This window comes from Protopterus annectens, chromosome 3.part1, assembly GCF_019279795.1.
Source record: "Protopterus annectens isolate FY-2018-M chromosome 3.part1, PAN1.0, whole genome shotgun sequence".
Taxonomy (NCBI): domain Eukaryota; kingdom Metazoa; phylum Chordata; order Ceratodontiformes; family Protopteridae; genus Protopterus; species Protopterus annectens.
Window position 1 is genome coordinate 420,858,627 of NC_056732.1, and position 27,378 is coordinate 420,886,004.

The 27,378-nt window shown below is 45.1% G+C and overlaps 1 protein-coding gene across 1 annotated transcript in view; it reads right to left on the reverse strand.

Moving 5' to 3' along the window:
- PAXIP1 (PAX interacting protein 1) overlaps positions 1–27,378 on the reverse strand; it is a gene marked incomplete in the record, with an annotated part of 1,449,657 nt that overhangs the window by 532,707 nt on the left and 889,572 nt on the right. Inside the window, 1 exon segment of the mRNA XM_044066884.1 lies at positions 10,535–10,602. Coding sequence (XP_043922819.1) covers positions 10,535–10,602 — 68 coding nt within the window.

Consider the following 27,378-nt stretch of genomic DNA (forward strand, 5'->3'; position numbering starts at 1 on the left):
AGGCTGTGAATCGGGGGCCTTGGAGGCAGAAGCAAAGGCATCTAAAAAGTCAAGTAACAAACGTGGAATAGTGGAAAGGCTGGATGATTCCACCTGCAGTAGGTTGTAGCATCTCTTTTGAACTTCAGATACCAGAGTACTATCCCATTTGAAATGGGATCTTATTTTGACTAAGGTCTCTCCAAAAGAGAGATTTCTTCCATGGGTGAGTCAGAGGATCTGTGAGGAATAGGCCAGAGATTCCTCTTCTGAGGATGCATCTTCATCTGAAGAAACCTCTTCCCTAACCATTTTATATGGAGAGACTGTGCATGGTGAATTAGGGACTGAAACACCCAAAGGGGGCTTAAGGGCCATGACAGCCTTGAAAAGGCCTTGTCCCCAGTCACTGTGAGGTATCTTAAGAGGAGATAAATGTTTGGTTTTCTGCTGCTTCTTTTTTTGCAGGTCTGCCCTATGTAACATAGGAGGCCCATGTGTGGGCCTACATTCAAAAATGTCCTAGTAAATTTCCTCCCACACCAGAATCTGAGATATCGCTTTAAGGTCTAAAGTCATCATGAGCCTCCGCTCCCCCTCTACATTCATGACGGATGGCCGCTCAGCCTCTGAGGACATGCCTGTGGTCGGATCCAAGGCAGCCTCAACATCTGGCTCAGCCTGTGAGCTGGAACCAGGAACCATACACATCTCCAGTTTTTCATCCGCCTCAGAAGAGACATCCATAGTAAGAGACGCAGCACAAACTTCAGACCTTAGCTTCTGGCCTTCCGCTTAGCGACTGACTAGGCATTGGGCCCCAAGGATCCCTCCATCGTGCTTTTAGCTGGCAGCTTCAAGCACTGGTTTTCCAAGTAAATGGAAACGGAGGAAAGTCTGCTTCTTAGGATCTTGGGCACAAAGGTCTGGCAAATGGGACAGACTTATGGTCACGGGTAGATCCTAGGCAGAACAACTGGAGATGACTATCTTTATGTGGAATTTATTTTCCACACTGGCATTTGCCTATTTTGGATGACCTGAACCCTACCACAAAATAGTAGTAAAAGAAACCAGATTTCTCCAAAGGTGCACTTATCTGAAAATTGCTGGAACAAGCAAATGGTTCGGAGAACAGATTGACGTTCATGGTGGTGCTCGGACCGGCGCTATTGAAGTTCTCTGGTAGGTGCATGAGTATGCCACTTTTATGGGAGACGTACGAGAGCAGCCTGTGTGTGACACACCGTGCACCCTACTGTAAAGACTTCTGTATACTGGCCAATGTCGGGTCACCTACAGCATGAAACTCTCTCATGTTATGAATACTGCAACAGATGAATAGAAGGACATCTTTGTGTTACTAATGGGTTAAGTGCTGGCAAAAGCATTACTTTTACAGCTCTGTTTTTTTTTTTTTTTTTAATCCTCTGTCATAAAGCTCCATCCCAAACTCTAGCTGTAGACTGTTGCGAGCAATCAGTTAATCATTGTAATTACAAATGGGATGGCATACTGACACAATGCTTAGCCTTTGTCTTGCATTGCTTGTCTCTCTATTTCAGTTCCAGCTGGGATGCTTTCTGTGAGGAGACGGCATGCCCTTATTGTGTCAACATGGGATTTTGTTGGGTGCTCTGGTTTTCCTTCTACATTCCAAAGGCAGGCTGCAGGAGAAATGGTGATACTCTAAGTTGCTCTTAAGCGTGCATTCCATGACGGAGGGTGTATAACTTGCAAAAGACTTGCATCCCATTAAGAATTAATTTCACTGCCACTTGGCTCCATAGCACAGGAGTGGGAGGGTATGGACATACTCCCAGTAGCAATATGGTGCTACAGCAGTATCCCTCAATCTCCGCACTGGACCCACATCCACAGAATGAATGGGCTGAATAACTGAAGGCAGAAGAGCTGTTAGGCAGATCGGGGTAGGAGTAAGGGATTAACTTATCCTACTCTTCCTGGGTGCAAGCCAGTTATGAGAATGTTTATTAGTTCCACAATTCTCCAATGTGATAAGTATTTTTTGTGAGGTACTGAGCCAAAAGCCTTGGATCAATCCAAGTACATGACATCAAACATGAATACCATCGTCAAGTGCTTTAGTGATGCCTAAAGACAAAATGTGCTTAAATAAGGCTATGACCATGCCTTGTGCCCACATGTCCACTGTGGCAGCTGTCCAAGTCAGGATAAATATGAATACTCACAGGCAGCCTTAGAAAACAGGACTGCAATTGCTATCCTCTCTGAAGAAATGACCGACACCAGTGGGATAAATACTATGTGATGCTCAAATGCCCTCCTTGGTTTGCAACAAGGCTCTTTTCAAAAGGTTGTCTAGGCTTTGAAGAGGGACAGACAAAGAAGGTTGACAGAGCTCACTGCCATCCTCCAGAGAAGAAAAGTACAGTTGTGTACATTTGCCATAAATGCAGATGTTCAAGTGCATTCACTGTTGCAGTCATCACACTTGGGTTATCCTGCCAGGGGTAGCCCTCAGTCGGCCCGAATACAAGAGGCTTAGTATTTCTGCATTGGTTGCTGTTGCTTCAGGACTGACGTCAGGTCATCAGTGGTATAAAAACAGGCAGCCAACGCTACTACATCAGTTTTTCTTGCCCCGAATGTCAGGAGCCCCCAAACAGGGAGCTAAGTTATGGTGGAAAAACACCTCCAGTAAAAAGTAAATACCGATAGCCCTATAAGGAGTGAGGAAGAGAGAGAGACAAGAGGGCTGGAGGGTGGGAAACCAGGACTGCAACAGTGAATACACTCTAACATCTACATTCATGGTAAGTGTACACAGCTGTACTATGCTCTTCGTGTTTCACTGTTGCAGTCCTCGCACTTGGGTTGATTCCCAAAAGCTGAAGAATGGGTGGAGGCAGTCAAGAAGAGTTGGGACTGGCTAGTATGCCCTGCAGAATTGCGGTTGAAAAGCCCGTCCTGGATATGGAAAAGATAGGCAGGTGGTAATGCTTGGTGAAGGTATGAACAGAACTCCAAGTTGCAGTTGCCAGAGAAAGGCTGTAGAGGTTGAAGTTGCCCTAGTGGAATGTGTTCTTACCCCCTGAGGGGGTAGTTTCCCATGGTGTTTGTAACAGAAATGGATACAGTGTGCTATCCATTTGGAGATGGTTTGTTTAGATATGGCCTTGCCCTCTGCCCCTGGTGCAAAGCTGACTAGTAACTAGTCAGAATTCCTAAAGAGCTTAGTCCTATCACGGTAGAATCTGAGCTGTCTGTGCACATCTAAAGAGTGCAGGATCCATTCCCCTTATTTTGAGGATTAGAGAATAAGGTGGGAAATGGACAGATTGGTTGGGAGCCACACTGGACACCACTTTAGGCATGAAAGTTGGGTTAGTCCTGAGGGAGACCCTGTCAGCATGAAACATGAAGAAGGGTTCCACAGCCATAAGTGTTTTCAGCTCACACACTCTTCTAGCTGAAGTGATGGCCAGAAGCAAGGCTGTTTTCCAAGAGAGGAATTTTAACTCTGCTGACACTGCAGGCTCAAAAGGGAGGTAAGCATGAGCTTTTCCAACACAAAGTTAAGGTCCCAAGCAAGGGTAGGGGCTCTTCTTGGTGGCCTTAAGTTGTTAGCCCCTCTCAGGAACTGCTTGATGAGAGGGTGTGAGAAGAGAGGTAGCTCAGTGCTGCAATGAGCAGAGATGGCAGAGGCATGGATCTTAATGGAAGAGAAGGATAAGTCCCTGTGGGGTAGGTCTGCTAGGTAATCCAGGATGAGAGGTAGTCTGGATTGAGGAACAATACCTTTTTCCACTTGTCAGCACAGGATTTTCTAGTACTGGGTCGTCTGGCTTCACGTGTGACATCCAGTACCTGCTTGCTTAGGCTGGTCACTGGCGGAGAAGTCAAGGAATAAGCCAGGCTGCAAGGTTCAGGGTCTGCAATTGTAGATGCAAGAACTGCCCCCCTTGCTAAGTCAGGAGAGTTGGAATCTGGGGGAGGTGTCATGGAGGCAACAGTGACAGACTGCGCAGTAGTGGGTATCAGTGTTGGCGTGGCCTGTCTGGGGCAATCAGGACTGCCCTTGGTCTTTCCTTCTTTACCTTGAGTAATACTCTTGTAAGAAGAGGTAGAGGGGGAAAAAGCATAGATTGAGAGGTTTGCCCACTGGAAGGATAGGGTATCCACTTTCCAGGCCTTGCTGTGAGGTTCCCTGGTGCAGAATTTGCTGAGCTGGTGGTTGTAGGGGGAGGTAAGGTCCATCTTCGGGGTACCCAATTTCTGGGTCACAAGGCTGAAGGTGTTGTGGCTTAATTGCCACTCATGTGGGTCTAGGAAATTTCTGCTTAAGTTGTCTGCCAGAGAGTTTTGGTTGCCTTGCAGGAATTGAGCCTGCAGGTGAATATGCATGGCTGAGGCAGTGTTCCAAAGGGTCATGGCTAGCCTACAGAGTGGGTTCCCCCCTGCTTATTGATGTACCACGTCACTGTGGTGTTGCCAATTTTGATTAGTAGAGGTCCCGGAGAGAGTAGGGATCTGAAAGCTGTCAGAGCATGCTGAACAGCTAGCATCTCTTTTTGGTTGATGTGCACATGAATTTGATTTGGGCTCCAGTGGCCCCGAATGCACCTGATGTGCAGATGTGCACTCCAGACACAGTTTGATATGTCTGTGGTTAGGGTCTGGGCAGCGTGGTAAAGGGAAGCCCCTTGTTGTGGTTGATTGCTGCTGTCCACCAAAGGAACACTTTCCTTAGACAAGGTATCATATGTATGATGCTTTCCAGGCCCTGAGAATGTTGGCACCAAACACTTTTTAAGTACCACTGAAGTTTCCTCATATGCAGTCTGGCATATGGAATTAGTAGAATGCAATAGGCCATGAAACCTACAGCTTACAGGATTTTCCTTGTGGATAACTGGGTTCTGGTGGCATTTTGAGAGAAGTAGCCTGTCAGGCTTGCTTTTCTGGAGTAAGGAATGCCATCTGGGATGCTGTGTCCAAGCTTGCACAATTTTTTGACTGGGGACTAATTTGGATTTCTTTTCATTGACAGTGTACCCCAGGGAGGTTAGAAGGTCCTTTACAAATGTCAGGTGCTGCAACAGCTTTTCCGGACTGTCTGCCTGAATCAGGCAATCATCAAAGTAGGGGTAAACCTGAATATTTCTCTGTCTGCAATAGGCAATGGCTGGAGCCAGGCATTTTGTAAAAACTCTGGGAGCATTGGATAAGCCAAAGGGAAGTGCAGAGAACTGATAATGCATAGATTCTGCCCTGAAACGTAGATATTTCCTGTAGGACTCCCTGATTGGGATGTGCAGATAGGCCTCCTTTAGGTCTAAGGTGGCTAACCGGGCATCTCTGGACAGCATAAGGAGAAGCTGCTGTAGGGCGAGCATTTTTAATTTTGGTACCATAAGGAAGGTGCTTAGAATGGATAGATCTAAGATTGGTCGACAGGTGCCCTCTTTTCTGGGTATCAGGAAAAGTCTGGAATAAAAACAGTGGACTATCTGTTCTGCAGGAACAGGTTGAATTTCCCTTATGGAGAGCAGGGATTGAACTTGGTTTTGTGCCTCTGCCCACTGGTTTGGAGGAAGAACCCTGTGAACCCTTTTTGGGTTGGCAGCGTGTGAAAATAAAATCTGTACCCCTGAAATACTATGTTGAGGACCCATCGATCGTTGGAGATGGAGGTCCAGTTTTTTGCATGGTGGGCAAGTTTTCCTCCTAGGTGCACGAGCAATTGGGTGGAGGGGAGGAGTTGAGAAGGCATTGTGAATTCTTTCCATAAGGGGTGGCTTAGCACTCCCTGTTTTAGAAGTGGAGGTACTCCATTGCTTAGATATCTGCATACCCTGAGACTGTAGTCTGGGGGGGGGGGGTCTGTTTCCCCTGGGTCTAGTTTGAGGTGGACTTGAGAGGGCTGGAAAAGACCAATGTTTTGAAGGGCATTGCCTACTGAATCTTGGAGGCTGCCCTTGCAAAAAATCTTTGACTGTCTGCATAGACTTGCTATTTCTTCAATCTTTTTTAAAACCTCTTCTGCTTTGGTGCCAAACAGATTATCCTTGTTCAGAGGTGCATCCAATAATTTTGATTTGACACGCTCTGGCAAGGTCTGCTCCTTAAGCCAGGCATGGCTTCTAAGTACAGAGCCTGTGACTGCTGCCCTGCAAGATGCTTCTAGGGCATCAAACCCACATTGCAGGGTATGCTTGCTGACTTGGTTTGCAGAATGCATAAGCTCCTGTAATTCTTTATTTTCTGCACAGTCAGGGAAGGTAGGTAATTTTTGCTTAAGTTCCATAGTACGTTGCTGGTATTTCAGCATGTGGAACTGACAATTTAATGCTCTAATGGCAAGAGTTGCAGAGGTGTATACTTTTTTACCCCATCTGTCTAAAGCTCGGGAATCCCTCTCCAAGGGGGTGGGATTCTTAGCTGTAGTTGCTTTTATTCCTTTAGGTCCTTGGGAAATTATCTCTGGGTCAGCAGTAGGATTTTTGAAAAAAAAAATGAGAGAGTCAAGGACTTTGTAGCACCTGTCAGGTTTCCTGGGAGCAGGGGGTAAAGAATCAGGAGTTAGACTGGATTCCATAAAGACATCATCCACAACATCCAGAACAGGAGGGATAGCTAAGGGTCTGTTGCTGTGGTAAATCTAAAAATTCCCTGAGTCACTTTTTGAACTGAGGATAATCTTGGCATTCCCAATGGAAATGCTCTCTCAAAGTATGTAGGGTTTCACCAAAAGAAAAATCCTCTGGAGGGGAGGTGGAAGGAATGGATTCCTCTGCATCTGAATCATCATAGGCAGATAAGGGCACGCCTTCACAATCAGAAACCTCAGAGTCGTTGGACTCTTGGTCAGATAAAGCTGCTGGGGACAAGTCTCTTTCTTTTAGCAGGGGAAGGCTGGCTTTCCCTAATCAGCATAAGGTCTTCCGCCATTTTAAGCATCTGTGATCGTGGCAAGGAAGCAGGCACTTGAGTTAGGGTAGTCTTTTTTTAGGCATAGCTCGTACTCTTGGCCTTAGAAACTCGGTAGTTTTAGAAAGAACTGAAGATGCGAAAGAAGTCATCGGTTTGTGTCGAATATTGGTAGTGCGCAGAACTTCCTCAGAAGCTGGTGCCTGCACAGCGGTTCCAGACCCATCCAAGGTAGAGACATCCGCAAGTTCCGCAGTCAAAGAAGAGTCTCGCGGCATGCCAGAATCCGAATGGGTCTCAGTAGTGGCCTATAAATCCATCGAAATGGGAATCGGGGACTGCAAAAGCGCCTGAGTACTGGCGAACTGGCGACTAGCTTAACGGAAGCATCATCGGCAGCTTTGGACCTGTGCGGTCTGTCTCTGCCTTTATCCTTACATTTTTTCGGAAGATCGGTAGTCGGATGGCTTACTGAAGCCATTTCGGAATATGGAGATAGAGAACAAAAGTATTTATCTACAATAAGAGCATGATGACGAACTGTTCGGCCGTTGAACAAAGCACAAAACCAGCAGTGAGGTACGCCGTGGTCTGGGCCTAAACAGGTGACGCAGTAAGAATGGAAATCTCAGTGTGGTATTTGCTTTTCACAGATGAGACAATTGTTAACTTTTTCTGACATCTGTTAGAGCAAGAAAAAAGGATCCCTAACGGGGTACTTAGCTTTAGAAGACTTCAACTTCAATTTCGGAAATGAAAACTGAGGTAGTGGCTGACCGGCACTCGTGCGAAGTGCTTCTGCTTCGGGCTCCTCGGCAAGAAAGACTGATGTAATGGCGTCGGCTGCCTGTTTTTATACCACTGACGACTTGACGTTGACGTCAGTCCTGAAGTGACAGCAACCAATGCAGAAATACTACGCCTCTGGTTTTTGGGCCGACTGAGGGCTACCCCCCTGGCAGGATAACCCAAGTGTGATAATTGCAACAGTGAAACACGAAGAACATGTGCCTGTTTTCTCTTCACAAGATCATTCACTATATTTTAAGAACACTAGCAAAATGACGTCTCCCTCTTGAAAGGGGCATCAAGGATGAACTCCCAGTGTTGCTACATATGGAGTTATAGCCTCAGAAAGGCCACTCTGCAAAGCCATATACCTAAGCCTACAGATGCAAACACAGTGTTAACATGCTCAAAAGTACAGAGGGCCATGTGAAAGCCCATACTCATGGTCACCCACATTCTCTTTGAATTCAAACTCAGGGAGTGAGGAAAGTTTTTCCCATGGTTGGTCTAGTGGGGAAAAGTGTAATACAGGGAGGTAAGTTTAACAGTTAAGGGTGGGCCTTGAGCCTTAAAGAACTCTCTCTTGTTTAACTGCCCACGGCTTTAGACTACCTGTTTGGCATCAAGACTACAAAGTCCTGTGTGGTCTCTGAGTGCTATACTGGACTGAAGGTACCAAATAGAAATCAGCAGGAGAATGTTTAGTCCGATCTGAATCCATTCATTTGGGGGTGGAGGTAATGATGACTTGCAGGCATCATTTTCCTTCTTATGAGCCAACTCAACCAAGGAAGTAAATTTGCAAATATGAGCTCACTGACAAGCAACTCAACAGGGAGGGATGACCAAAGGCTTTTAATTCTTCCTTTTTGTTGGGATGGAATGTAGGCCAAAAAAACAGACAGTGAGGACTTTAGAAAAAATGTTGAGTTTTTTTAAAGGAAGGAGTTCACCCAGAAGTGAATACTCATTTCCTATCTCTATAAAGGCCTCCTGGTTCTATCACTCATGAAATACGAGGAGGACAGAATCCTCTGTACCAACCCCAGCCCCAAAGGAAAAAGCTCCTAAACAGCCGATGTTTGAATGGTTGAGCATTTGACAGATTTACTGGGTGGTGGAAGAAAGGGACTCAGTATTAAAGGACACTGCTGACAAAGATGACATGAACACTTAGAAAGTGTGTAGACTGTAAGGTGCTATCACCTGGCTACATTCCCTAAGGATGTGCTGCTTCACCAATGTAGACTGGACCCTTCAGACAAACACAAACCTGAAGTCAAAAGCCTGAAATGTGAGCCTAGGTAATGGAAGTTAAGAACCACTACCTAAGCAAGCCACCAAACTCTGCTAGGGCCAGGAGTCCTAGTACGTTAACAAGTTACAGCCAGGTATCTCATGGGACTGCACCGAGGTTCAGGCAGGTTTTCTTCAACTGGTCAAATGGGGATGGCTGGAGTTTATACTCCAGGAATACCCCTAAAGTGAGATCAGAGGGCGTGTTTCTCTACACCCTTGGCATTTATCAAAGAGGAAGAAAGCTGCAAGCTTAAAAACTTAGCAGTTGAGGACAAGCTCTCACCTAATGACAGCTGGGCTATTTCTAAAAAAGGATGTGCTACAAGAACTGTTTGCTTATAGCCTTGCTCTTTTTTTCTTTGGCCTTCTGATAGTAACAAAAAAAAAAGCGGAGGGGGGGGGTGTTGGATGTGGTCCTCTTACTGATCCCCATGATGACCACGCAACAGCTGCCATCCTCCAGGAAGCATGGTAAACCTGGAATTTCTCAATCATTTGTCTGTCTGCAGGTGGCCAGACTGAATCATAGGCATCTGCAAAATGTCATGTTGTGCTCCTTTTCTGGGCAACAGAGTTAATGCTCAACAGTGTCCAACTTGTTCACTGGCAACCACAAAATATACTTTTACTGCTTTAGGCAACAAATGTGGGAAATTTTTGACAATCCAAGTTAGGACTGAGATCCAAACTCTGGAAGCAACAAAAGAGAACCAGGAAGATCAGAAGATAGACACTCTTAATTAGTGCAAGACATTACAACTTGCTCAAAAGTAAGGCATTTAACCCATAGGCAGAGGAGCTTCAGAGTAAAAAAAAAATGATAAAATGGAATGAAGACATTAAGAACCCAACTGCATTCCTAACTGAGGAGGACCCCTGATGTAGGGCCATAACACAGGAAATCAGCACCCACAAAAGAAGGGTCATATCTAGGGTGCAAGTATAATTTATCAAACTTGGGGGGAAAATTGAGTCTAAAGTTAGAAGGAACTTGTTTAGAATGTGACATATACTGTTGCTGATGGACATATATTACAAAGGAGACTTTACTGATGGACTTCACTGCTCAAAAAAGTATAACTCTACAAAACAGCAACCAAGATAGCTATTTTTCCATTCGGAATGCTGGCCATTCAAGTTCTCTAAACATGTTGCATGCATTTAAAGATTATCCCCTTTAGACTGCACAAGAAACAGTTTAAAACCAGAATGCACATGCATGTATTAACCAAAAACTGCAAAACTCCAAAGACGTACCTTGACTCACCTATAAAAGTCTGATACAAATTGTACACCTGAAAATAACCAGTTATCTTTTTCAACTTCAATTTAGCAAAGTACACTTCAAGAAAGATGTTACCATTCCTTCATATATAGTTAAAGGTAGGTACACAAAAAACTACAGAATTCACACCACCATTTCAAAACAAGATCACAATTTTAATTACATTCTAAATGACTAAAGAAACCAAGTTTTTTTTTTAGGTAAAAGTGATGCAAGAAAAGTAAAAGTAGATAAAAGTTTCAGAAAATTATTTTCTGAAACATTTACCTTGCTCTCTTAGCAGGTGGTTGTAGATTGGCCTCATTCTGCTTTTGTTTAGCTGGCAATCGGATACCCTACAATGACAAAAGTTTTCAGCATGTTACAACATGGAAATGAAACTCCTGCAATATGTCAAAGATAAGTGGACTGTAAAAGTTCTAAAAATTTTTCAACATCAAATTCTAAATAATACCAATAATGACTTTTAATATCCCGGACCTCTAAGTTACACTGTGTCAGTTCGTGATGAAGACCAACAAATATCAGTTAATTTGGAGTACAGTGGAAACTATGTCCTGTGGTTAAATGAACTACCTAAAAGACTCTTGAGGTTGGCAGCATGGGATTTTCTGGGGGCCTCCTCAGCCTGTATGTCAGAAAAACACTTCTACTGGCCATCTCATGTAGTTAACAGTAGAAAAGCCTTAGGCTCTGAAAATCTTTCTAGTGTTGTAGTAGTTTAAGATTTTGGGAAGAATAATCCAGCAAACTCAAACAACTGCAAAACCACAAGGCTAGCAAAACCAACAAAACCAAGAAGAAAAGCAGAATTTATTAACAATCTAGCACCTCGGCTAAATAGCCTTCAAAGAGTAGCCGTCAATGTAGCCTTACCACTGCTAATAAAAAAATTCCTTCATGTCGGTCAAATTTTCTCCAAAGGACATTTCCTCAATCTGTTAGTCAGAAGACAAGGTGTCCTCTGCATCAGAGTCATGGCACCTGGGATGCACAGTCGAGATCTTCTTGGTCAGCACCCTGAGATTCACCTTCCTCTTCTGAAGAAAGACTCTTTTTTTACTAGAGGGGAAAGAGGGACCTTGATCAGGTTATATGGTCTACAAGGCCTTGAGCAAGCCCTTGGCCAGTGTGAACCAGATATACTGCCCTATCAGAGATGATGACTGAGGGAAAGCCCACCTATATGCTTTTTAGAGGGAGTTTGTCCAGATATGCCTAATTTTCTGCATCTTTTCTGAAGGGGAACATCCACTTGGCAAGAACATATGAGCCTGGTCCGGCAGGCCAGACCTCCATGCTGAAACCTAAGGTCTCCTTTCAGATAAATGTTTTGTGAATTCTTTTGTCCTCTGGTAATAATTACTAGCAAGTTCCTCTTTGTTCCCGTTAGGCCAGACATCTGGTTAAGTTCCCATAGGAACTGCCAGCCATAGTTCTACTTACTAGGCATGATGGCCTCTGAAGGAACATCAGAGATCAGGGGGAAGAGGGAGATGGCTGGTCCTGGGATGCAAATGTGTCTCACAAAAAATGCAACTAATATAGAAGTCTCTTAGTAGTCTGCCTACCACACTTTCACTTTCCCTCTTTTCTTGCTAGATATAAAAAAGATAGCACTGGAGAACTCTCAAAACAACCAAAACTATGTAACTGAGAAAAAACTCTAGTGGGGGCTACTTTTCTGTCTGAGCTCTGTATGAATCTGAAGGACTGTAAGTGATGCTGAGGATGGTTGTAGATGTGCACCATGGTAATAAAGTTTTGAAGATGGCACACGTGCACGTCTTTTGTACCAGCACAATGGAAGTGTTCCAGGGTATGCATACGTAGCACTGGGGGAGTAAGGAACACTGCAGAGCTATTCGAATGAAGAACATCTGTAGATATTTAAGTATATTCACTGTTGCAGTAGTGTTACCCCTTTAGACTTTTGCTGAAGAAGGCCAGACTTCCACATTTTTCTCTCTTCCCCCTCCTGGCTGGGCAGATATTCTCCTACCAGGACATCAGCAGGTCTATAAGAAGAAGTTTGTCTATGCCATCTACAGTTCTTTCTTGTCTATGTCAGCTACAGGGGTCTGTTCTTAGCACTAGCTGTTCAGGTGACATATGCTCTCAAGGATGGCAGCCCAACTAGAATACTCCAAAGCTCCTTCTCTAAATACTAGGGAAGTTCAATGTTGGAGACCATGTATACATAAAAGAGAAGGAAAATGTGGGAATAGGCGACTGTACATGTACCACAACTCAAAGTGGACTAGACAGGAAACAGAAGGGTGGGGGCTGAGAAATATTACTGCAACAAATCTAGAATTGCGTCTTACCACTGTTGTAAGGCTAACTCAAAGCTTACGGACTAGTGAATGGCAGCCACTAAAGATTATTAGTTATAGGAGTGCAGAAGACCAAGGCTAACACGAATACAACAGTCTCACTATTCCCGAGCTGATGGATGTCCTCGGCTGTCCAATGTTACAATGCTGGTGTAAGAATGGAGAGGTATTTACTTATTTCAAAAGTGCCCGAGTTGGTAGAACACCATTAGCTTTGCACCAGACAGAGAATCTTTTTTCCACTTAGCTACGTATGGCTTCTCGTAATCAATCTTCTAGCCTTTTTCAGGATCAGACAAGACATCCTGAGAAAATTACAGTTCCATAGGTAAACTTACAGTAACATTAGATGCTCAAATGATCACTGCTGCATTAGCCTAAGCTATATGGATTATATCCTGCCAAGGATTTAACAGCCAGCCAGCTTCCAAAGCATCAGGGCACTTTCCACACAACCGAATGGTCAGGCAGCTCAACTAGAGCTGACTAAAAGGCAAATTTGGGCACAAAGCCCTTCACAGCCTTCCTGCCAACTGAGAGGGAGGCTGGAGCCCTGAAAGGACAATGCTAGGAGGACCAAGAAAAAAAAAAAAAGAGCAATCACACACTACCATAAACAACATACCAAACATAAGGGGAATGGAAGGAGTGGCTACTGCAGCAGTGATCATTCAAACATCGACTGTTATGATAAGTTTACTTTAACAACTGTACTATGTTCATCATACTGACCATTGCTGCAGTCGCCTTATCTACACAGGTAGACTACTTAAGCTTACTACATTTGGGAGGTGGAAGGAGAAGCGTCCATGAGCATCTGCAGCTTGGTCGTTACATATATTTGACATTACAGTATTTGATCAGAACAGTGCAGAGAATTGCAGAATATCTGAGCAAAACTATAATATTTTTATATTATTCAGATAAGATGCACGTACCATTTTGCTAAAGCTAGCTGGGTCAGAGGCCAAGAGAGTGTTCATTTGTGTATCCATCAGCAGAACATGAGAGAGAAGGTGAACTAGTCATATTGTTGTACATGCTGAATCAAGGAAGACCCCCCCCCCCCCCCCGAGTGTTTGAAGTGGAAATTCAGAGAAATGTGTAACCCCCAGACAAACATTACATTAGAGAGGCATTTGTTTTACATGGGAGATCACAAACCAGGGGAAAATTTTGCAGCTTATATAACTTTTAGTTATGTACTTACCATAACTTTAGATGTTTGGGATCCATCTCGCCTACATTCTGTACTGATGGGTTCGGAGCCACTCGGCACGCTATGCTATAGAGCGAAGTCTCTTATTGGCTGAGCTATTCTATATCCCAGGATGCACCACCACTACTTCCCCAGATCTTGTTTGTCCGCACTTATGCACACACACATAACTGTTTATATAACATTGCCAGATGTTTCAAGATGAAACGATAGTACTCGGACCGTCCGGTCTCTTCTGATCTCCAAGGCAGGGAGAAGGAGGGTGGGTTATTAGGAATGTAGGCGAGATGGATCCCAAACATCTAAAGTTATGGTAAGTACATAACTAAAAGATGTTATGTGATCCTATCTCGCCTACATTCTGTACTGATGGGACAGCGTCCCTAGCACCTGATTCCTGGGTGGCTCACTGGAAAACACTCCTGAGAACTGTGGAACCAAATGAAGCTCGCCCCCGAGATGCCACATCCAATTTGTAGTGGGAAATGAAGGTGTGCGGAGAAGACCACGTAGCCGCAGCACAAATGTCGCTAATGGCAAGCTTAGAATGGAATGCTATTGAAGTAGCCATAGCTCTTGTAGAGTGAGCTTTGACAGAGGTTGTAAAGCTCTTTATTAGAAGAGGAATAAGCTTGACTAATACAGTCCCTGATCCACTTGGCAATAGTGACCTTCGTGACGGCTTTGCCCAATTTATTGTCAGAAAAGGACACAAACAATTGATCTGTTTTCCGTGTTTGTTGGGTCCTATCTAAATAAAAGCGCAATTGCCTGTGAACATCCAATGTGTGGAAGATGTATTCCGCTTTGTTTGAGTACTTTGGGAAGAAAACTGGAAGTTCTAATGACTGTTGCAGGCAAAAACTGGAACAAACTTTAGGAACAAGGATGGGTTAGGCCTGAGGGATACTCTATCTTTGTGAAAAACCAGGTACGGTGGTTTGACAGATAGAGCTTGAAGCTCTGAAACCCTTCTGGCTGAAGTAATCGCGACCAGAAAGGCAGTTTTCCAAGAAAGAAATTTCAAGTCACAAGTTGCTGCCGGTTCGAAGGGGGAGGAGGTTAAGGCACGTAATACCACATCGAGATCCCACGGTGGAGCAGGATGAGAAATCGGAGGTCGTAAAAGCGCAGCACCTATTATGAAGGTTTTACACAATCTGTTGCTCATCAAAGGTGGGTTTATAGATTCATGAAAATTGGAAATAGCTGCCAATTGGACCTTGATGGTAGAGACTGAAGAACCTTGATTGAATAGGGAAGTTAGAAACTTCAGGACTTCTGACACCGGGACAGTGATGGGATCTAGACCCCGGAGTTGAGCCCAAATAGCAAATCTCTTCCATTTGCTAGTATACAATTTCCTAGTGGCAGACTTGTGGGCCGAGGATAAGATACGTATGACTTCCGGGTCTAAAGTATGATTCCTGACTACAGTCGGAAGAGGAGGAGCCAAGCTGTTAACTTCAAAGAGTGAAGGGACTGATGGAGTTGTCCCGACTGGTGAATCAATAGGTCCGGGATCTGATCCAGGAACCATGGACTGTCCAGTGCATACTTCCGAAGATAGGGAAACCATACCTGACGAGGCCAGTAAGGGGCAACTAAAATCATCTTGCTCCCTAAGTGAGTCACCTTTTGGATCACTCTGGGAAGGAGGGGAACCGGAGGGAAGGCGTATAGCAAGCCGGTGGGCAAAGGATGGGCTAAGGCGTCCATGGGAATCTCCCCCGGAGCTGGAGTGAGAGAGAAGAATTTTCTGCACTTCGCGTTGAGCGGGGTTGCGAAAAGGTCGCAACAAGGAGTTCCCCATCTTCTGAAGATCTGAGTTGCCACTGCATCGTTCAGAGACCACTCGTGAGGAGAGAGAATAGTTCTGCTTAGTCTGTCGGCTATATCACGTTGGATCTCCCAGGGATATGAGTCACTACCAGAAAATGTCTGGTCGCCACTGCCCATTCCCATATTCTCATGGCCTCTCTGCAAAGGGGGTAGGATCTGGTCCCTCCCTGCTTGTTCAGATACCGGACTACTGACATGTTGTCGAACTGAATGGCAATTACACCCTGAGGGAGGTAATCGTGGAGGGCTTGTAGAGATAGAAGCACCGTCCTCATTTCTAGAATGTTGATGTGAAGGAGACTCTCGTCAGAATGCCAATTGCCTTGGACTGACCTGCCCAGGTAATGCCCCCCCCACCCCGTCTGGGAGGCGTCCGTCATCAATGTGGCCATAGGAGGAGGTGGAAAGAAGGGTCGTCCCTGATTCAGATTGGAGGACACCAGCCACCAGCGAAGGTCCCGTTTGCAGGTTTCCGTGATCCGTATGAGGTGACTGAGAGGGAGATCCTGAAAGGACCACTGGGTCGACAGGAGCCACTGGAGAATTCTCATATGCAATCTTGCTAAGGGGACTAGGAGAACAGTGGCCGACATGGAGCCTAATAGCTGCAGGACCATCCTGGCTGGAGCTTTGGATTTGAGAAGCAAAGCTCGGACTTGAGCCTGTATAGTTTGTATCCTTTCTGTAGGAAGATAGACCCGCATTAGGTTTGAGTCTATTTCTACTCCGATGAACCTTATGCGCTGAGATGGCAGCAACACAGACTTTGGCCAATTGAAGGTGATTCCAAGGGAAGTGCCTAGTGATATGGTGGCTGCTAGGTTCTGCAATAGTGGATGCCTGGAGGTGGCAGTTAGGAGCCAGTCGTCCAGATACGGAAACACCTGGAATCCTAGACTCCTCAGGTGAGCAGTCACAACCGCCAAACATTTGGTGAACACCCTGGGGGCTGTGGTGAGACCAAAGGGCAGTGCACAGAACTGAAAATGACTGTCTCCCAGGCTGAAGCGCAAATGTCTCCTGGACGCCTGATCTATCAGGATGTGATAATAGGCGTCCTTGAGATCTATGGAGCACATCCAAACACCTTTCTTCAGCAGTGGGAGAATGGATTGTAAGGTGACCATTCGGAACTTGGACTTCTTGACTGATCGATTTAGGTTGCTGAGATCCAAAATGGCCCTCAAGTCCCCGGTCTTTTTTGGCACCAAAAAGAATTTTGAGTAAGTCCCTAATCCGGTCTGGTCTGCTGGGACTGGTTGGATGACTCCTTTTTGAAGCAGCTTTGAGATTTCGAAGGCTGCGATTTCCCGTTGACTGGGTGGCGGGTCCGGGATTTTCCTAGACGGCGGAGGGGGGTGAGAAAAGGGGATGGCATAACCTCCGGCGATGATTCGAAGCACCCATCGGTCCTGAGTGATACCCTCCCAGGCTTTTAGGTGCCTCGAAAAACGACCTCCGACTGGCTCCGGAGCTGCACAGTCGGGCAATCCTTCAGGGATTGTGGAAGGTTGAAGAGCCACGAAAGGACTCGCAGTCTCCAGTGTTGCGGGGGCCTCTGCCGCCTCTGGGACGGCATCTTCCTGAAAAACTTCCCCCTCCTCTGCCTCTAAAAGGGGGATCATCCTGCTGCGAGGGATAAGACTTCTGGGATTTACGGAACCACATTTTCCCTCCTCTTTTAGCCTTGGGGTAAGGCCGAAAGGGAGTGGAAAACCTTGCCCCTACGGCAGTCAAAGTCTTACCTTCTTGTTCACAGTGGGACAATGTGTCCTTTACCTTGGGTCCAAACAAAGTGGACCCATCAAAGGGAGCGTCGGCAAAGGAAGACTTAAAGGCTTCCGCAAAATGACACAGGCGGAGCCAGGCTTGCCTCCGTAGAGCAACACCGTCGCCGCTCTACTCGCCCCCTCGGCTGCATACGAAATGAGCCTCATGGACGAGTTTGATATCGATGACAGAGTAGCCAACTGAGAGCCAACCGTCTGGGCCAGCTGCTCAGGTAGGTTACCCAAGAGGGTATCTGAAAGCTCCTTGACCAGATCCCTCTGAAGTCTAGTGAAGTGCGTCAAATAGTTCAGGGACCTTAAGGTAAAGGCCGCTGAACTGAGGGTGCGCTTCCCGCATCGTCCATGCTCCTAGACTCCTTATTAGGAGGATGGACGGACGTCGAAGCCTCTGCTACATCTTGTTGGGTAGCAGATGCCACCACCAGGGCATCTACAGCCACACCTTTGGTCAGAAACTCCTTCTCTGGGGGTGCTGATAAGAATTTATTTGGGAGAGCTGGCACCGGTTCCACAGAGTCTGGATGCTCCCACGCCCTTCGACAGATCAAATCTAGGAGCTCGTCAAAGGGCGGGGACACCCAGGAGGCGGAGGGCTGAGCCCCGAAGGCCTTGAGGAACACCGACTCGTCAGCGGAAGGGGGTTTGGAATGCCAGCCGCCTCGCTGTTTGAGGACTTCCAAGATGTCTGCAAAGGAGACATCATCCGAGAACGACTTAGGGGACCCCTCCGCATCATCAAGATCGGTGTCCGACGTGAGAGACTCATCGGGGGAGTCGACGTGCTTCCTCTTGCACAGTCTTTTCCCTGGGGGTTCCTCCGAAGAAGCTTCAGAGGGACCCCCAGGAGGGGGGGAAACCCCACTGGGGGTGACCTCAGGCCCCGGGGCTCCGCTGTCTAGTGACAGGGGGACTACAAAAGACCCAGTCTCCGTGTCTAGGGAAGGTGCCGGTGAGACCATGGAGGTAGCCAAAGAAGATTTGGCCAAAGCACTCCTCATGGCCCTGAAGGCCGGACCGCCAGAGTCCTGGGAAGGTCCAACCCCCGGGGCCACAACAGTAGACGGCACCCCCCGCAGCCGACGCACCGAGAGGAAGGCTCGGAACCGAAAACATCGGTCCTGAAGCGTCACCCCCGGGGCCGACCGAGGAGGTCCGTGTACCGAACTCCGACCCGAAAGCCGGGGTTGGAGTAAGGGTCGGAGCCGACCCGAAAACCTCCATCGGCTCCACCAGCACCGGCTCCAACGGTGCCGAGGCTGTTGGAGGAGGAACCAGAACTACAGGGTGGGCCATTGGCTCCGAAGCCGATTGGGCTGGAGCCGAAACTAATTTCTGGAATACAGGAGACTAAAACGGCCTTTGGAGCACCTTGTCGATGTCCGAATCCGACATCTTGGAAGATCGGGAGGAGACCGACCGGGTCCGAGCAGACTTCTCCATCGGCTCCGAAGGACTAGGGGACCGGCTCCGAATAGACTCGATCAATATCGGTGCCGAGGGAGATTCCATAGCAATTTCCCTCGGTGCCAAAGAGGGCTTCGGCGCCGAAGGGGAAGAGTCTGAGCCGGCAACCCTCATCGGCTCCAAAATCAGTGGAGCTGATGAAGGTGACCCGCCTCTCGAAGCCCCAGCCATCGGCTCCGAAACCAGAGGAGTCGAGGCTGGAGGCATCCCGTTCCGCCCTCGGCTCCGAAGTCCGTGGAGCCGATGGGGAAGCCTGCCTAGATTTCTTAGTGGTCGGTTCCGACGGGCTGGTCGGAGCCGACGATTTCTTTTTCTTAGCTGGAGAGGAAGAGGAAGATAAGGCCTCTTCGAAGGAGGGTTTGATAAGCCCTTTTAAGATCAATTTATTTTTCCTCTCTTGGAGCACCCGAGAGGAAAAAGCGTGACACACGCTGCAAGACTCCTGAAGGTGTTTGGCGCCTAAACAGTACACGCATAAGGAGTGATCGTCCGTGATGGACATTTTGTAGTTGCATCTTGTACATTTTTTAAATCCTGAGGGTCTATGCTCCTTAGACATAATGCTTGTAGACACTATTCACTTTGTCAGAGAAAAACACTATGTATGGAAATCAGTACAAATGGTCTGCACAACAAAAAAAAATTTTTTTTTTTTGAACAAGAGAGGCGAAAGCCCAAGAAAAATTACACGAATGACAAACACACCAACAGGAGGGCCAAGAACCCTCTAACTAAAACAGGTACTTGACCTCTCCGAAACAACAAGAAGACTCACTAAAGAACGAGGGGAAGGCCCCTCTAACTTAAACGGAAACCTTTCCCTGTCCAGTCACAAAATTTTACCACAAAATATCCACAAAAACACAATTATACACAACGATAGCTGTTAAAACAGCTTTTGGGTTAAGATTAAAGAAATTCCTGACAGAAAAAAACTCTCAGAAAAAGCACTTAGCTCAGCCAGGTTCGAGACCACGTCCTAGCTTGTAAGAGGCAAACGAGATCTGGGGAAGTAGTGGTGGTGCATCCTGGGATATAGAATAGCTCAGCCAATAAGAGACTTCGCTCTATAGCATAGCATGCCGAGTCGGAGCCGAGGATCGGCTCCGAACCCATCAGTACAGAATGTAGGCGAGATAGGATCACATAACATCTGACCTGACAAACAAAGCCAAAATGTGTTGGTTTGGTGACTTAAAAGATGGGTTAATAAAGGACAGGCTTGTGTGTGGTATTAATAGTGCTGCTGTGAGAAAGATTTTGCTTTGTGACAGCGATTTAACATTGAGTAAAGCCACTGAGATTTGTCAAATCCATGAAGTTACAAAGAAACACACAAGTATGCTTGCAAGTGACAAGAGCATAGTCTCAGTAGGGTCCAGAGCAAGCAAATACAGACAGCATGCAACACTTGTCAAACAGGAGTAGGCCTAAGCACATGGCAGCCACAACCCCATGCTGGTTTACCAGGGAAACCACTTGGTCTGCCAGCAAGTTCCAAGACTAGTTCAGTTAAAGGAACATGCTTACTGCAGTACAAACATTAATTAGAAAACCCAAGTCCAGCTTTATTGTTAACTGTCACAACTGTGGTGCCAGTCATGAGTCCAGAAGAGAGAAGTGCTTAGCATTTGGTCAGCAATGTCACAAGTGCAAAAAATAGAACCCTTTTCAAAAGTTCAAGCAAACCCCACACAGTTGTAAAGAAGGGTCACACAAAAAAGCAAACCATCAAGTAGAGTTGCAGCAGTCCACCTTCTATATAGATGGTGTATCAGTGATTGGTGAAAGAGTTGATGCAGTGAATTTACTGGCAAAGAGTGAAGTGTTTTTTACAGTATGGATCAATGGTAAATCCACAGAGCTTAAAGCAGACACAGGTTTAAAGTGTAATGTTATACCAGCAGACAGATTTGCTAAAGTAAGAACTAATGAGCATCTCAATGTGGCCAGTAGTGCAAAACTTATTGCTTATGGAGGTGAAGAAAGTCAAACCAAAGGCTCAATGATGCTTTCATGTTATTTGGCTAGGAACTGTTACAGCTTGTATTCTTTGTAGTCTGAAGACCAGTACAGTCTTTATTGGGTCTCACAGACAGCTTGGGAATGAATCTGCTTTCTTTTACTAAAGAAGTTCATCACAAGCGCATATCCTAGTTCCAATTTTTCTGAAGCCATTTTCTCAGAGCATACTGATGTTTTTGATGACAAGTTGGGCAAACTTCCAGTTGTGTACTCCATGAAGTTAGACCCAGAGGTCACTCGAGTAGTCAGATCAGCAAGAAGAGTTTTGACAGCTATGCAGGATAAAGTCAAGGCTCAGCTGGATAAAATGGTGCAGGATGATGTAATTTATCCAGTGACAGAACCAAGTGAATGGGTGTCGTCTATGGTAGCAGCTCACAAAAAGGTTCAGATGAAATATGAATATGTATTGATCCAATATATCTGAACAAAACATTGAAGAGACCACATCATCCAATGCATACAGCCGAAGAGGTTGCAGCTCTAATACTGAATGCCACTGTTTTTTTTCTTTCTTGGATGCTGACAGTTCATTTTAGCAAGTGCTGCTTGATCGCAAATCCTCATTGCTAACCACTTTCAGTACCCCGTTGACAGATGCAGATTCCTAGGGATGCCATCTGGAATAAATTCTGCAAGTGAAGTCTTCCAGCGTGGAATGGAGTATATTTTTTCAGGTTATCCTTGTGCCATAACAGTAGATGATTTACTCGTTGGAGGCAGTGGTGAAGCAGAGCATGACAGAAACCTAAAGAGAGTTCTAGACAGAGCACGTGAAGTAAACTTAAACCTCAATCCTCTCAAGTGCAAATTCAGACTACCAGACTTTACATATGTAGGTCATTTATTTAAGAGTACTAGCTTGAGAACAGACCCGAGCAGCTAGTCTTGAGATGTAAGCACCAGACAATATCCATGCTCTACAGTGTTTCCTATGCATTGTCAACTATTTAGGCAAGTTTATACCAGACTTCAGTGAGTTGACAGCACCTTTAAGAAAGGTGACACGCAAAAATGTTATATGGTCATGGTCAGAACAGCATCAGAAGACATATGAAGACCTTAAGCACAAAATTTCCTCCCCACCTACATTAAAATACTATGATGTAAATAAACCAGTCACACTTTCCTCTGATGCTTCAAAATTTGGTCTTGGCACAGTTATTCAAGAGGGCAGACCAGTAGCCTATGCATCTAGAACACTTCTCCAAAATGAAATGCAATATGCTCAAATTGAGAAATAACTTTTGGCAATAGTATTTGCATGTTCAAAGCTTCATGATTATATCTATGGTTGAGCTATCCAGACTGAAACTGACCACCAACCTCTTAGTTAGTATTCTAAAGAAGCCTATGCATTCAGCTCCAGCAAGATTATAAAGAATGATGCTCAAACTGAAAAAGTACAACTTCAAAATATTCTACACAAAAGGCAACTTATTTATCTAATGAAGAACCACACAAGTACAATGATGAACGCAAATGCAACTTTCAACCAGAAATCCAGAAGCGAACCACCATATAATCAGCCAGCAAAATTTATTCATAAAGCGATCACAAAAAGAGTAAATGGTTAGCGCTTTCGTATAAGTAAAGGTCTGATGAAGTATAACACTTACTTATACGAAAGCTCTAACCATTTACTCTTTTTGTGATTGCTTTATGAATAAATTTTGCTGGCTGAATATAAATGATTTCACCTGGCTGATACCTTATCCAGATCGCCCAGAAATACGACAGAACAGCTTGATGCGGAGAATCTTCATTTTTGACGTGATGGCAGTGTGCAATTTCTCTACCACTAGACTTGATAAGCTGAGAGATAGTACAAAGACTGATCCAAGTTTGCAAAAGCTCAACTGCTACATTAATGTTGGATGGCCATCAAAGCAATCTAGTGTACCACCTGAAATGCAAACCTATTTTCTTTACAGAGATGAGATGCTAATGGAAGATGGCATTACTTTCAAAGGTCCTAAAATTGTTGTTCCTGCTTCCTTACAAGAATGTATCCATATTTTGCATCGTGGTCACCCAGGCTCCGCATCCACTAAAAGACAACCGAGAGAATTAGTATGTTGGCATTCACTACTGAAATACACTGATAAAGTACTTTCTTCTTGTTCAGTATGCAATACTACTATACCGCATTTCCAAAGAGAACCTCTTCAGCTAAGTCAAGTTCCTGAACTACCCTGGTCAGCAGCAGCCACTGATATCTTCGAGTGGGACAATCAACACTACTTAGTATTGGTAGACTCTTATTCGAACTGGTTTGAGATTGACTTACTACTTAATCTAACATAAGTTGAAATGTCATTTCTCAGTCATTGGCAGTCCACGGAAAGTTGTTTCTGACAATGGTACTCAATTTACTAGTCAGTTATTTCAGAAATTTATGAGACAATGGGACTTTGTATATGTTACTAGCAGCCCTGAATATCCAAGTCAAATGGACTAGCTGAACATGCAGTGCAGAGTGCAAAGCAATTACTTCAAAGGTCAACGTGTGACAATACTGACATCTTTTTGAATTTACTTAATCTCAGAAACATATCTCGTGCCAATATACTTGGCTCACAGACTTCTATCCAGGCAAACCAGAACACTACCTATAAGGTTCCAGTTTATTGAGGCCTAAAGCTACGAAGAGAACCATCAAGGCTCAATTATTCAAGAAGCGTTCTATCCAGAAGTCCGGTTATGATAAATCAAGCAGATTTCTTCGTCTGCTGAGGGAAGGAGAGACAGTAAGGATACAAATGGCTAAAGTTTTTGACCGGATTGGTCAAGTTGCAGGTATATGTACCGAGCAGAGAGCCTACCTTGTAGAATATGAGGGTGTAGAGTACAGTACAGTTGTGTACACTTACCATAAATGTAGATGTTCGAGTGTATTCACTGTTACAGTCATTACATTTGGGTAATCTACTGGCAGTTTTCCCTCAGTCGGCCTGAATAACAAAGTCTTGGGTCCTGCGTCAGTTGCTGTCTCCTATCCTATGACGTCAGGTCGTCAGGGGTATAAAACATGCAGCCGACACCATTTTATTCAGTTTTTCTTGCCCCAGATGTCAGATGCCCCCCAAAATGGGGTACAAAATTATATATACATATATATATATATATATATATATATATATATATATATATATATATATATATATAAACAGTAAATATAAATGCACCTTTAGAAACATAAACTTTACCTTCATATAAAAGCAAATACACCACAAAGGCTTCTGTGTATAGTGAAGGAAAGAAAAGGTATAGAAAGGGGGATGGCGGGTGGGTAACCCGGACTGCAACAGTGAATACACTTGGTACGTGTACACAACTGTACTATGTTCTTCCTGTTTCATTGTTGCAGTCATTACATTTGGGTAGAATCCCAAAGCTATGGATGGGAAGATGGAACTAAACAGCATTAGGAGCAGCTATAAGGCCCTACAGAACTGCAGTGGCACAGCCTGCCCTAGATTTGGAGAAGAGAGGCAAATGATAATGCTTTGTGAAGGTATGAACAGAGCTCCAAGTAACAGCTTCTAGAATGTCTTTGGTTGGAAGCCCTCTGAGAAAAGCTGCTGAAGTAGAGGCAGCCCTGGTGGAATTTGATCTGATCCCCTTAAGCACAGGTTTACCATGGTGCAAGTAGCAGAAACGAATGCTGTGGCTTATCCACTTAGAGATAGTCTGCTTTGATATAGCCTTCCCCTCTACTGCTACCAGTAGTTGCTCAGACTTTCTTAGAGATTTGTTTCTGTTTTAAGTAGAATCATAGTTGTCTGTGTACATCCAATGAATGCAGAATCTGCTCCCCCTTGTTCTGCGGATGTGGGTAAAATGCTGGCAGGTGAATAGTCTGGTTAAGAGCCACACTGGATACCACCTTAGGCATAAAAGAAGGACTGGACCTGAGGGACACCCTGTCCAGGTACAATATAATAAAAGGCTCCACTGCCATGAGAGCCTGTAGTTCTGAAACCCTTCTAGCTGAAGTGACTGCCAAGAGAAAAGCTGTTTCCAAAGATAGAAAGTATATATCCGCAGTATCTGCTGGTTCAAAAGGAGGCAGGGTGAGTTTTTCCAGTACAAAATTGAGGTCCCATGCAGGAGTGGGTGATCTTCTGGGAGGCCTTAAATTTTTGGCCCCTCTAAGATACTGTTTAAGCAGAGGATGAGAAAAGAGGGGAGGGCTCTGTGTTGTAATGAGCCGAGATAGCAGAGGCATGGATTTTTATTGAAGAAAAGGATAGGCCCTTGTCAAGCATCTCAGTCAAATATTGTAAAATCTGAGGAATATTGGGATTTGCTGTGTCTGTTCCTTGTGCTTGGTTCCAAGCACAGAATCTCTTCCATTTATCAGCATAAGATTTTCTAGTACTAGGCCTTCTGGCTTCCAAAATGACACCCATCACAGATTTACTGAGAGGCATTGCTTGAATAATTAGTTGCTCAGACATGCTGCAAGATTCAAAGTTTGGAGCGGAGTGTGCAGAATTTGATTGTTCTGCTGAGACAGTAGATGAGGTATTTGAGGCAAGAACCATGGAAGAAGCTGAGACATATTCCTTAGAAATGGATACCAGTGCTGGAGAGGCCCGTCGGAGCCACTAGGATCATTGTTGGTTTTTCCTGTCTGACTTTTAGTAAGACCTTGGAGAGTAGAGGCAGAGGGGGAAAGGCATACACTGATGGGTTTCTCCAGCTGAAGGATAGGGCGTCCACTTTCCAGGCTTTTTTGTGATGAGTTCTTGTGCAGAATTTGTCCAACTGATAATTTTGGGGAGAGGCAAATAGATCTATGTCTGGGCTCCCCCATTTCTGTGTTAACATGCTGAAGATTTGTGGATCCAGTTTCCATTTGTGCAGGTCCATAAGATTTCTGCTTACGTTATCTGGCGGAGTATTATGCTTTCCTGCCAGGAATTGGGCTTGAAGATGTATTTGGTAAGTCAAGGCTGTATTCCACAAGGCCATGGCTAGTCTGCAAAGGGGATAGGAATGCGTACCCCCCTGCTTGTTTTTTTACCACATAACTGTGGTGTTGTCCGTCTTTATCAGTAGTTGTCCAGGATTAAGTAAGTCCTTGAAGGCTGTCAGCGCATTCTGAACAGCTAGCATCTCTTTCTAGTTGATATGTAGATGCATTTGGTTTGGGCTCCATTCGCCCTGAATGCATCTCCCTGCCAGGTGGGCTCCCCAAGCATAGTCTGATGAGTCTGTAGTTAGGGTTTGGGTGGCAGGGGGTAGAGTGAATGACAGTCCCTTGTTTTGGTGACATGTCTCTGCCCACCAAAGAAACTCCTGTTGTAGGCAGGGAATGAGAGGAATCAATGTTTCCAGACTGTGACAATGTTGACTCCATAAACTTTTTAGGTACCAGTGAAGTTTCCTCATATGCAGTCTCGCATATGGAATTAGTAGAATGCAGGATGCCATGAATCCCAAAGCCTGCAGAATTTATCTTGCAGATAACTGGGTTTTTGTTGCCATTTGTTTGAAGTATGTTGTCAGTTGCCTTTGTTTGTCTGGCGTGAGGTAAGCCATCTGGACAGTTGCGATCAAGCTTTCACCCAGGAATGTAATTATTTGAGAGGGTACCAGTTGTGATTTCTTTTCGGTTATGGTGTACCCTAGGCATGCTAGAAGCCTTTTTACAAATGCCAGATGTTGAAGTGAGGGTCCTTGTCCTCTGCTTGAATGAGACAGTCGTCCAGATAAGGATAAATTTGAATGCTTCTTTGTCTGGAGAATGCAATTACTGGTGCCAGGCACTTTGGTTTATCTACTGCGCCCAGGGTCTTTACAAAGGGCAGTGCAGAGAATTGGTAATGCAAAAAACCTGCTTTAAAGCGGAGGTATCGTCTGCATGATTCCCTTTTTGGGATATGCAGGTTATGCCTCTTTAAGTCTAAAGTTACTAACCAAGCATTCTTGCCTAGCATAAGCAGGAGCTGTTGTAAAGTCAGCATTTTGAATTTTAGGATGTCCAGGAACGTGTTCAAAATCGATAAATCCAGTATTGGACGCCATGAATTGTCTTTTAAGTCTTGAATAAAAACATTGTGCCTTTTTCCTTTTCTGGTACCGGTTGAATAGCCCCCATATCCATGAGGGACATCACTTGTTTCTGGGCCTCCGCCCACTGGTTTTGTGGCAGATCCAGCCATCCGTTTGGAATTGGCAATGTATGGAAATGAAATCTGTACCCCTGGAATACTATGTTTAATACCCATTTGTCCTGGATAATTAACTGCCAATTTTGAGCATGAAGTGCTAGTTTCCCCCCCCAAGGGGGCTGCAAAAAAGATAAGTGCTTGGTGATGGTAGAGGAAAGTCATTGATTCTGCTTACTGTAGGGTTGTGCTTTGTTTCCTCCAGATTTGGAGGTGGAGGCACCCCACTGCTTTGACCTGTAAGAACCCTGCGATT